The sequence below is a fragment of the Cnephaeus nilssonii genome, assembly GCF_951640355.1.
Source record: "Cnephaeus nilssonii genome assembly, chromosome: 7".
NCBI lineage: Eukaryota > Metazoa > Chordata > Mammalia > Chiroptera > Vespertilionidae > Cnephaeus > Cnephaeus nilssonii.
In genome coordinates, this window is record NC_137078.1 from 35,058,429 (window position 1) to 35,070,822 (window position 12,394).

General features: G+C 33.2%; 1 protein-coding gene across 1 annotated transcript in view; it reads left to right on the forward strand.

Moving 5' to 3' along the window:
- HFM1 (helicase for meiosis 1) overlaps positions 1-12,394 on the forward strand; it is a gene marked incomplete at both ends in the record, with an annotated part of 92,770 nt that overhangs the window by 19,604 nt on the left and 60,772 nt on the right. Inside the window, 10 exons of the mRNA XM_079777006.1 lie at positions 430-507; positions 727-885; positions 4,015-4,215; positions 4,299-4,387; positions 5,511-5,554; positions 5,661-5,762; positions 6,163-6,308; positions 7,228-7,322; positions 10,427-10,560; positions 11,340-11,387. Of these exons, the coding sequence (XP_079633132.1) occupies positions 430-507; positions 727-885; positions 4,015-4,215; positions 4,299-4,387; positions 5,511-5,554; positions 5,661-5,762; positions 6,163-6,308; positions 7,228-7,322; positions 10,427-10,560; positions 11,340-11,387 (1,096 nt within the window). The remainder of the gene's footprint in view (positions 1-429; positions 508-726; positions 886-4,014; positions 4,216-4,298; positions 4,388-5,510; positions 5,555-5,660; positions 5,763-6,162; positions 6,309-7,227; positions 7,323-10,426; positions 10,561-11,339; positions 11,388-12,394) is intronic.

A 12,394-nucleotide genomic window follows, 5' to 3' on the forward strand; every position in this document is an offset into this window, starting at 1 on the left:
CAGGGTATATAAGGGATATTTACAAATTAATAAGCAGAAGACAACCAATCAAATAGGAAAAATAGACAAAAGATATGAATAGGCAATTTGTTATTGTAGATAATTTGTAATCATATTTATTGCTCATATTCTTCTATCCAAGTATTATGTATTGCAGAGGGAGGATCTTGCTAGAGCTTAAAAGAGGTAATTAGACTATAATTTTAAGTATTTTGGTTAAACTTAAAAATAAATGGGGTCCATTTTTTAAATACTTGTATGACTGTCATAATCCTTACAAATTTTAAAAATATTTTTCAGGATACTTATAAGATGTTAACTAAAACACTACCAATTATTTGTCACATGTTAGGTTAAAAATTTTATTGATATATCTTAATAACATTCATTATAATCCCTTACATTAAACCACTTGCATCTTTTCTCTAGGAGAAATGGGATAGCATGACTAGAAAATGGAGAGACAACTCTTTGGTCCAACTGGTTCGACTATTTCTCATTGATGAGGTAGTGAACACATTATTCATTTTCAGAGATAAACATAAAAAGATGACTAGAATGAATAGACAGAAGCAAGATATTTCAACCAAACTATATGTTTGTTTTATTCCTTCAATTGAAAAATGCTTATTTTCTTAAAGAGGAGTGTTAATATTCTTTCACATTTTAATTGATTAGATTTCTATTTTTGTTGCTAATGATTTTTTTCCTTGATTTCTTTCTTAGGTACATGTTGTAAAAGATGAAATTCGTGGACCAACTCTTGAAGTTGTAGTCAGCAGAATGAAAACTGTGCAGTCTTTATCTCATACTTTAGAAAATACCAGCACTATTATTCCAATGAGATTTGTAGCTGTGTCTGCAACAATTCCAAATGCTGAGGATGTGAGTTAGAATTTTAGTTTATAATATTTTTCATAACTAGTGAAATAGTTAGACATTTTAATCTTAGAAAAAAGTGAGGGTTTTTTGTTTGTTCATCACCTAACCAATTAAATAGGAAAGTATGTTGTAGAAAGTAATGATTAAATTTCATAGGGAAGGCAGAATTAAAGCCATAAAATTTGGATGATTCTTTTTAATACAGCATTTTTGGTACAAGTCTGTTGTTTACTAGTATCTAAAAGTCTTAGTTTTATGAGTTTCAAATACCTTGTAATAACTTTGCTAATAATATGTATGGTTGTTGTAACCAGTTGAATTCAATTTTATAACAAAGTATGGTGGGGAATAAAAATAATTGGTTAGATGATTACCATCCCCCTCCCCCAATTCTGTGTGCCTAGCATTGTGGTAAGATAAGCACTAATGAAAGATGCAAAAGTGAAAACATATAGACCCTGTCCTTGAGGATAATCTTACGGTTACTGAAGTTTATGGACATGAAAATAATAATTATATGCATTTTTTATACTTTCTATAATGTATATGTGGCCTATTTCTTTCTTGATTTTTTTGGAAACTTGAAAAATAGTACAGTCTCACCCTAACCGGTTTGGCTCAGTGGATAGAGCATTGGCCTGCGGACTCAAGAGTCCCAGATTCCATTCTGGTCAAGGGCATGTACCTTGGTTGCGGGCACATACCCAATAGGGAGTGTGCAGGAGGCAGCTGATCAATGTTTCTCTCTCATCGATGTTTCTAACTCTCTATCTCTTTCCCTTCCTCTCTGTAAAAAATCAATAAAATATATTTTAAAAATAGTATAGTCTCACTGCTTTCTTATTCCTATTTACTTCTCAGCCCACTATAATGTGACTTTTTCCTCTTGCTACTTCTTAGAATTGTTTTCACAAATAGCTGTGTTAGTGTCTAATCCAATAGAAAATTTTGTTTTTATCTTTAACTGGACACAATCATTTTTGTTCAAGAGAATATGAACAAAATAAGCTGTTCATATAGAGAAAATTATAAAGTATATATAAACAACAAAAATCCAGTGTTTTTCCAGATTTACATGTATAGATGGAATCATAATATACATACTCATTTTGATTTGCATGTCACATACAAATGTTTCCATGTCATTAATTTTCTTTAATACAATTTTTGCAGTTTTATTATAATTTATCCAATGTTTTAATGTTGGAAGATTGTTTTCACTTTTTGCTATTATAAATAGTGCTGAAATTAATATATCTTTAAAAACATCATAAGTAGAATAACTAAGTCCAAGGGTATATAAAACTGTAAGGACACAGTGCTTTCAATAAATGTTATACTCATTTATACTTCTACCTTCTGCCATTTCTCTGTGTTCTAACACTGGACAGTATAATAATGAAATTATTATTACTTTTGAATAGTTGTCAAATTTCTTGTTTAAAATGGTACTTTATTTGAAAATTTTGATTTCATTTCTACTTTAATAAATATTTTTAATATATTCTCTACTACTTTAAGTTCTTTTTTTTTTTTGCAATTTCCTAGATTATGTCCTTTACCCTTTTTTCACAGTGAGATACTAAATTTTTCTTATTGATTTGTAAGCTATTATTAAATATCAAAATCCTGTAATTTTTAAAGAAAGTTTCTATGAGTTAATTTGAGATAAACTGATGACACATGGCAGGGAGCAAGATCATAAATTCTCCCAATATCATGTGATTCCTTTTTTAAAAATATATTTTTTATTTATTTCAGAGAGGAAGGGAGAGGGAGAGAAAGAAACATCAATGATGAGAGAATTATGGATCGGCTGCCTCCTGCATGCCCCACACTGGGGCTTGAGCCCGCAACCCAGACATATGCTCTGATCAGGACATAAGCTATGACCTCCTGGTTCATAGGTCGACACTCAACCACTGAGCTACGATGGCTGGGCTATTCTGTGATTCTTGAAACTCTTCCCTGTTGTGATAATCACTACTTCTGTGAAAACTATTTCCTTGTTTCTTCCTACAAGTCCTCTTTCTCAATTTTCCCCTAAATTATGGTCTTCATAATTGGCCTTTTGCTACTTTCAAACTGTAAGTTCTTATGTGATCTCATCCCTAACCATGATAGCCTTGAAAATGTTTTAATAATTCCTTCCTATGCAACTAGAAACTCATTAATCCATCTTTCAGTCAAACCAATGGTCAGGTTCATACAGGGCATAAAGTCCGATTGCTAAGCAGGCTGTATGAAGATAAGATTGCTCACCACTGCTCACCATTGCTCACCACAGTTCCAGCTAGTGACTCTAGCATTTAGTCTGACATGCTTTTGGCCCTGCCATCTCTCAAGTATTTATTTGTTCTTTGTTTAGAACTTGTCAACCCTTACCAATCTAAGCCAACCATTACTTTGCTATTCTTTAGCTAGTTACTTAGGACAACACCAAAGTGTCAGCTGTATCTAGACATAGTTCAGAAAAAATAGCAAAGAAATTACAATGATAGTGAGAAATTCAATTTCTCTTCCAAAATCAATTTAATTTTACTTTGGACTCATAAGAAGGAAAACAAAATAATAATTAATTGGAAGTTTACCATGGTGAAAAGTGGGTATAATCTTAAAATACTGCTATGGATCATATTTACCAATATATTAATAGGATAGTGTCAATGAAATATGTAATATTGAAAAAGACTACCTACAGTAGGTCCTCGGGTTACGTCAGAGATCCATTCCCATAGTGTGATGTAACGCGATTTTCATTGAAAGTCGGAACCCACCTACATAAGCACTTACGTCACTCACATGGAACACATACACAGCAGTAATGAAGTGAAACAGTAAAAAAAAATTTCAAAGAAAGATAACAATTCCTGACATTTACTTATGGTAAATAAATAATAAAAAACATAAAGCACATATGTATACATACGTTGAAATGACAGAACTTTTTTTTTTTAATAAATAAATGGGAGATGGCGACGTAACCACGAAACGACGTAACCCGAGGACTGCCTGTATTTGATTAAATATTTTTATACTTTAACTTTAAAGTAGTCTATAATTTGGGTTATATTTAGCCATAAAACTTCATTAGAAAAAAACTCTTACTGCATATATTTCTATTATTTCAAGATTGCAGAATGGCTTTCAAATGGTGAAAGACCTGCTATATGTCTGAAAATGGATGAGAGACATAGACCAGTGAAACTTCGGAAAGTGGTCCTTGGATTTCCCTGTTGTAGTAACCAAACTGAATTTAAGTTTGATTTAACCCTCAACTACAAAATTGCCAGTGTTATACAAGAGTACTCTGATCAAAAACCTACACTTGTGGTATGGATTGTTGTTTGCTTATATTTTAGTGTAATGCTCAGCTTTTAATACGATTAATACAAAAATTATTCATTCATTTTTAGTTTTGTGCCACAAGGAAAGGTGTGCAACAGGCTGCTTCTGTTCTTGTGAAAAATGCTAAGTTTATTATGACTTTGGAACAGAAACAGAGGTATATTTTCTCTTTTTTTTTTTTCTTGGAGGTAGAAAGACTTTTAGGGATTATCTAGAAGAGATAAGAAAATTGGGTTCATTTTGTAAACTTTTCAAGTGACTTGATCTCTCTAAGCTTCAGTTTCCTCATCTGTAAAATAAAGATAATACTAATTTAGAGGATTAAGTGAAATGATGAATCTTTGTGCAGCTATGATTCTGTCTTTATTTCATAGCCAGACTTCTTGAAACATTATTTATATTGCTGTTTTCATTTTTTAAAAATCCACATTCAATCCCACATCTGTTGTAATCTCTCACCAAAAGATTAATCTCTCGGGAGTCTCTAACACATTTGAACCCTCCAGGTTCATCCATGTTGTTGAAAAAGGTAGAATTTCCTTCTTTTCTAAGGCTGGATAATATTGCATGTGATATCTATATCTATATATCTATATCTATATTTATATCTATATCTATATCTTCTTTATCCTTCATCTGTCAATGGACACTTAAAAGTTGTTTCCATACTTGACTATTGTGAAATAATGCTGTAATGAACATGGGAATACAGATATTTCTTTGAGATACTGATTTTGTATCCTTTGGATATAATCCAGAAGTGCAACTGCTGGGTCTATTTTAAGTTTTTAGTAATCTCCCTACTATATTCCATAGTGGCTGTACCAGTTTATATTCCCACCAACAATGCACAGGGCTCCCATGTCTCCATATCCTCTCCACCACTTATCTTGTCTTTTTGGTAATAGAGATTCTAACAGGTATGAGGTGCAATCTAATTGTAATTTTGATTTGCATTTCCCTGATGATTAGTGATATGAACCACCCTTTCATCTACTGTTGGCCATTTTGTATGTCTTCTTTGGAAAAATTTCTATTTAGGTCCTTTGCCCATTTTTAAATTAGGTTATTTGATTTTTTAATTTTTTTTTTTTTGCTGAGTTGTAAAATTAGGGATTTTTGACTGTGAAAGTTAGATGTTCTCTACTTCTTAAAAATGGTTTTCAAATAATGATATTGTGAAAATATTTTTATATCTGTAAGCCTCAAAATAAACTATTTAAGAGGTTTTCTATACTCCTGGAACTAACTCACAATAATTTCATGGTATTTTAAAATAGGTTACAGAAGCATGCGTATTCCATAAGAGATTCAAAACTGAGAGGTAGGTTTAGAGGTAATTTTTGAATAGTATTTCAGCTGTAGTTAAAAAGAGTCAATTACTGATTAAGTATTAACAGTACATAACAGGTGATATATTTCTATTATAGATATCTTAATACATGGTGTTGCTTATCACCATGCTGGTATGGAGCTGTCAGATAGAAAAGTAGTTGAAGGAGCTTTTACTGTTGGAGATCTGCCAGCTCTTTGTAAGTAAAGTATATATTCTTGTGAGTATTATTAAATATTTTGGAAAATTATTTTTAAGACAATAAAATAAAAAGCTCAAGTATTCTGACTTATTTATGCTTTTTTTCTTGAGTCCAAAATTATGTAACTATTCATGTACTGTACATGTTATAGCTAAACTTGTTGCCAGTTTTAGTTCTTTATCATGTTACTGCACATAGTGCAATTTGGAAATTGCAATATGAGAATTTAATAATTTTAAAAGATGTATTATTTTACATTATAGTGTTTTCTTCATTTTTAAATAAATTCCATATATATGAGTCTGTTACATTTTAAAAATACATCTTTTATAAGAAAATACCTATCTGAGCATTAAAATTATCTGGCTTGAAAGTAATATTCCTTAATCTGATGCAGTTACTACCAGTACTTTAGCTATGGGAGTAAATTTGCCTGCTCACCTAGTAGTTGTAAAATCTACAATGCATTATGTTGGAGGAATGTTTGAAGAGTACAGTGAAACAGATATTCTACAGATGATTGGAAGAGCTGGTCGACCTCAAGTAAGTGACAGTATTTTACTTTTTGTAACTTAGTTTAAAGACAAAGTAAATGGCAAAATTCTTTTTGTGTATTTTTTGTTAAACAAAAGATTAAGATTTCATATTTGGATTTTGGATTAGGTTTAAAAATAAATGTAACTTAGACAATCTACTTTAATGGAGGAATAGAAGTAAAATAAGTCTCACTAAAAAAGACATACTCCCTCCACTCCATCTAGCATTGGTTGGTAAATGGTTGGGTTTATGAATGTGTATGTTGTTAAAGTTTCTTTGTTTGGTTTTTTACTCTAAATGGAGATGCTATTGACATTTTGTATGGGACAGTTTTTCATTGTGTAGGACTGTCATGCATTGCAGAACATGTAGCATCCCTGGATCCTAGCACACAATGCCAGTAATGGTCTTCAGGTATTGTGACAATTAAAAATCAGCTCATACATATTACAAAACATGCCTCTGACAAATACTTGAATAAAGAAGTCATTCATATAGGTACTAAGGGAATATTTAGGAAGAATATATTTTCAAAGGATATTAAAATACTGTGTTAAACAAATCTATAATTTTATAGGATAAATTAGATTATGTATGAACACCAAATATTACAACTTTTATAAAGTTACCTAAGATTGTTTTAATTTCACCACTACCGAAATTATGTTATATTGAAACCAAAGTGGTATTTTTATATTTATATTCTTAGGAGATTTTGAATTAAAATTTCAGTTAACATTCAAATTCAGAAGTATTTTTAAGGTCATTTTGACCTGTTATTTAATACAAGGGACTGTTTAATATGGAATCAAAGTCTTGAGTTATTGAAAAGGACTGGTATCAATATGTGCTCATGTTTATTAAATTTCTCTCTCTCTTTGTGTGTGTGTGTACGTGTGTGTGTGTGTGTGTTTTTCTCCCCCAGTTTGACACTACAGCTACTGCAGTTATTATGACTCGGTTAAGTACAAAAGAGAAGTATATTCAGATGTTAGCTTGTAGTGACACTGTAGAAAGCAGGTAATAAAATATTCCAACAAGATATTGTTACTATAGCCAATATTTTTAAAATATATTAAAGGGAAATTTGATTAGGCCATTTGCTTGAAACTTTTCAGTATCTTAACTAGAAAATGTATGTCCTTTTAAGAAATTTAATAGTTAAAAAATAATACAATATTTTTATTCATCAGTGTTTCTTAGCATGCAGTATCATGTGTCCTTGTTATAAAAGTCCAAATTAGTCATATGAAGAGGAATATAATTTTTACTTCTCTTTACATATTTAAAATTTGTTTAATGATAGAGAGATAAGCAAGCTGAGTCCTTTCAGTAAAGTATCCTCTCTAATAAAATGGTAATATGCAAATTAACCATCACTCTGCTACATAAGCCACGCCCACCAGCCAAGCCACGCCCACCAGCCAATCAGGGCGAGTATGCAAATTAACCCCAATCCAAGATGGCTACAGCCACAGAGAGCAAGGTTTCCCAGGTAACAGAGCAAGCCAAGCTTTCCATAGCCGTTGCAGGCCTAAGCCTCCACTCAAGCTACAAAGTTTCAATTATAGAAGGTAAACAAATTGAAACAAATGGCGGCAGAATGGAGCTTGAGAGAGCAGGCCAGGGTTGCCGACGGCAACAGGGGAAGCAAAGCTTTCCACACACCCTGGCTGGGCCCACCCGCTTAAGGCTACAAAGTTTCAATTGTAGAAGGTGAATTAACTGCCACAGAAATGGCTGCCGCCCCAGAGGAAACAGCAGGCTTGGCTCCGCTCCGGGCTACAAAGTTTCAATTGTAGAAGGAAAATAAATTCCAGATACCAGGGCCTCCTCTTGGGTCGCCAGGGTGCGTGGCTGGCCTGCAAACCACCACAGGCCCCTCGCTCAGGCCGCCCCACGCCCCAAGGGAACCCCACCCTGATCCAGGACATCCTTCAGGGCAAACCAGCTGGCCCCCACCCCTGTGCCAGGCCTCTATCCTATCTAATAAAAGAGTAATATACAGATTGATCATCACTGCAACACACAATATAGCTGCCCCCATGTGGTCAAAGATCCTGCCCCCATGTGGACACAAGATGGCCACTACAAGATGGCCAGCAGGAGAGGGCAGTTGGGAGGCACCCGGCCTGCAAGGGAGGGCAGTTGTGAGGGACCAGGCCTGCAAGGGAGGGCAGTTGAGAGGGACCAGGTTTGCAAGGGAGGGCAGTTGGAGGTGATCAACCCTGCAGGAGAGGGCAGTTAGGGGTGACCAGGCTGGCAGAGGAGGGAAGTTGGGGGCAAACAGGCTGGCAGGGGAGCAGTTAAGCATCAACCAGGCTGGCAGCGGAGTGGTTAGGGGTGATCAGGCTGGCAGGCAGAAGCGGTTAGGGGCAATCAGGAAGGCAGGCAGGCAAGCAGTTGGGAGCCAGCAGTCCTGGATTGTGAGAGGGATGTCCGACTGCCCGTTTAGGCCCAATCCCACCAGGATCGGGCCTAAACGGGCAGTTGGACATCCCTCCAGGAGTCCCAGATTGGAGAAGGTACAGGCTGGGGACAACCCCCCACCGTGCACGAATTTCGTGCAGCGGGCTTCTAGTTTGATTATAATCCTCTTGGAGGGAATAGGATATAATTCACACCCTTGCTTTTTTAAAAAATATATATTTTATTGATTTTTTTTACAGAGAGGAAGGGAGAGGGATAGAGAGTTAGAAACATTGATCAGCTGCCTCCTGCACACCTCCTACTGGGGATGTGCCCACAACCAAGGTACATGCCCTTGACTGGAATCGAACCCGGGACCTTTCAGTCCGCAGGCCGACGCTCTATCCACTGAGCCAAACCGGTCAGGGCCACACCCTAGCTTTTTTTGACATTTTATTTATTTATTTTAATTTATTGATTCAAGAGGAAGAGAGAGGGTTGAGAGAGAGAAACATCTATTTGCTTTTCCACTTATTTATGCATTAATTGGTTGATTCTTGTATGTGCCCTGCGCAATTGAACCCAAAATCTTGGGGTATCAGAATGATGCTCTAAGCAACTGACCTATCCAGCCAGAAGAGATTTTATTCATTTTTTAATTATAGTTGCCATGCAACATACAATATTATATTAGTTTCAGGTGTACAACAGTGATTCAACATTTATTAAGGAGCTTTTACTTATTTATTTACTTATTTATATACCTTACAAAGTGATCAACACAGTACGTTTAATAACTATCTGTCACCATACATACTTACTGCCATATTTTCAACTCTATTCCCTATGCTGTACATTACATCTCTGTGACTTATTTTATAACTGGCAGTTTGTACTTCTTAATCCCCTTCCCTTTTCTGCTCAACTCCCTGGCCTCCTCCCCTCTGGCAACCATCAGTTTATTCTCTGTATCTATGAGTTTGTTTTGGTTTCATTTTGTTTTATAGATTCCACATACAGGTATAAGTGAAATAATATATTTGTTTTTCTCTGTCTGACTTATTTTACTTAATGTAAGACTGTCTAGGTCTATCTATGTTGTCATAAACGGCAAGATTTCATTCTTTTTTTCTGGCTGAGTAATGTTCCATTGTATATGTGTACCACATTTTCTTTATCCATTTACCTATCAATGGACATCTAGGTTGCTTCCATATCTTGGCTATTGTAAACATAAGAGTGCATATATCTTTTCAAATTAGTGTTTTTTGCTTTCTTTAGATAAATACTCAGAAGTGGAATTGCTAAGTCATATGGTAGTTCTATTTTTATTTTTTTGAGGACTCTCCATACTGCTTCCATAGTGGCTGTACTAGTTTACAGTCCCACCAACAGTGCACAAAAGGTTCACTTTTCTCCAGGTCCTTACTAACACTTGTTATTTGCTGTAATTCCCCACTTCTTTTTAAAACAATAATGTCTTCTAGAACTATGGAATAGAGAGAAATCTATAATATTTCTAAAGGTTTAACTGACATAATGGTTTTCTCTTATATTTTTGAAAATTAAGCTATCTTAATGAATTACTAAAGTAGTAATAAGTATATTATTCAGTTATATTATTTAATTGTTCAAAATATTATTGAAGTTTAAAACAGCAAGAGCTATGGCTTTGAAATACGTATTATTAATGCAAAAATTCTTTTTCCAATTAGTTTGCACAGACATCTTATTGAACATTTGAATGCAGAGATAGTATTGCATACCATCACAGATGTAAATATTGCTTTGGAATGGATACGATCAACTTTGCTTTATATCAGAGCCTTGAAAAATCCATCTCATTATGGTTTGTTACTTTTACTTGGAAAAGTAGTAATTTTTTCAAACCAGTTGGAACTATATTTATTTTAATAGGTCACAAAGTAGATTATAGAAACTGATAGGTAGCAGAAACAGAAGTAACAAGAGTCATAAATACATTTAGAGGCAAGAATAGACAAATGTGAAAAATCTTTATTATTTCACCTCTAGTCTTTCCATAAGGTTTGAAATCAGACATTTTAGGAAAAAAAATAACTCAAGTAAAAATAACAAAAATGCCTAAAATTATTTAAAATAAAGTAAAAAATGTCTTGAATTTTATTTGAACCAGCATTCATATCAAAGTATATAGTACTACCGTTGCTGCTGGAATTTTCATTCTGCTTCTAACAGTAACACACATCTGGTTATGTTGCTTCTAGAGGGTTCTTTCATGTGGTACGGGTTAGAAAATAAAAATACTTGAGATTGTTAAATATCAAATTAAAACCTGACTTGTTGAAATACCATTCTAAGGGATACAGGTTCAAAACATTTAGATCTCTAAGGAAAAATATTATGTAGAGTATTCCAAGTCACTGTTATACAATCAAATAAGTAAAAGATAAGCCATTTGATATTATAAGAATTTCAACACTGGTTATTGTGTATAGATGTAAGCTTTGTTTAAAATCATAAGCTATTTTTTAATTTAATATTTAATTGGACTACACTTTTCTAGTTAACTAGGGTATAAACTGAGCCTATAAAGATGAATTCAGTCCATTCTATTTTATTTTTCACACATTTTCATAACTTATACAGGTTTTGCATCTGGTTTGAACAAAGATGGAATTGAAGCAAAATTACAAGGTTAGATGTATTTCCTCTAAAAAATTATATTCTATAAACTTTAATGAAAAAGGTCAGTTATTGTGAAAGTAAGAATACTCTTTGGGAATTATTTTTTTAAAGTAACCTATTGTTTGAAGAAAAAAAAACATGAGTTATTTCTTTTCACACCAAAATAAAGTTCAGCACATACACCTTTTTCTTAATTAATCTATGTATTAATTCCATCAGAATATCTTCCTTTCTATAATATGTTAACCTGGTTATTTTTTTAAATGACTCTGGTCTTTGAAAATGTTGCATATAGACACAACTCTTTATTTTTCTTTTCTTGTTTAATTTTGATTGAAAATATAAGCCTAGCTTGATTATGGGCTTCTTATTCTAATTTGTGCTAACGATGTGTTCCTATCAAACCCCAGCTTTATTTTTTAGTCACTTAGTATTTCATTAACTATCTTTTAAAATATCAGAAGATTATTGAGCATTTATTAGGATTAGAAATCTAAAAAATGCCTACCTCTTCATTGTATTGTAACTTTTTCAATGAAAGGAAAAAAATGTTAGATTCACTAAAAATATTTAGCCAATTTTAATTTATCCTCTACTTGGGTGTACATATATGGCAAATAAAAATACAGAGAAGAGATAAAAAGGAAACAGTAAAATTGTATTGCTTAAGGAATAAATATATTGTTGAAAGATGGTGATAAGCATTAACATATACTTATAACACTGTTGAGAAACAGATCTATAAAGTAGTTATATTATCCTTTATTTGTTGACCAATTTTGTAATGGAGTTTTTAAAGCATATATCGTAATCATAGTGATGAAATACACACAAGAAATCATAGAGCCCAAGAAATATCTTGCTATATTCTGATACCTGTAATGATTTAACTTTTGTTAAATTGGCAGAATCACAATTTATATTTGCCTTATCTTCAGTCATTATAGGGTAGCTAAGTTTTGTCTATATTTGAACTGAATATAATGTTTTGGAAGTCTGCCTTAATTCTCTTAAGA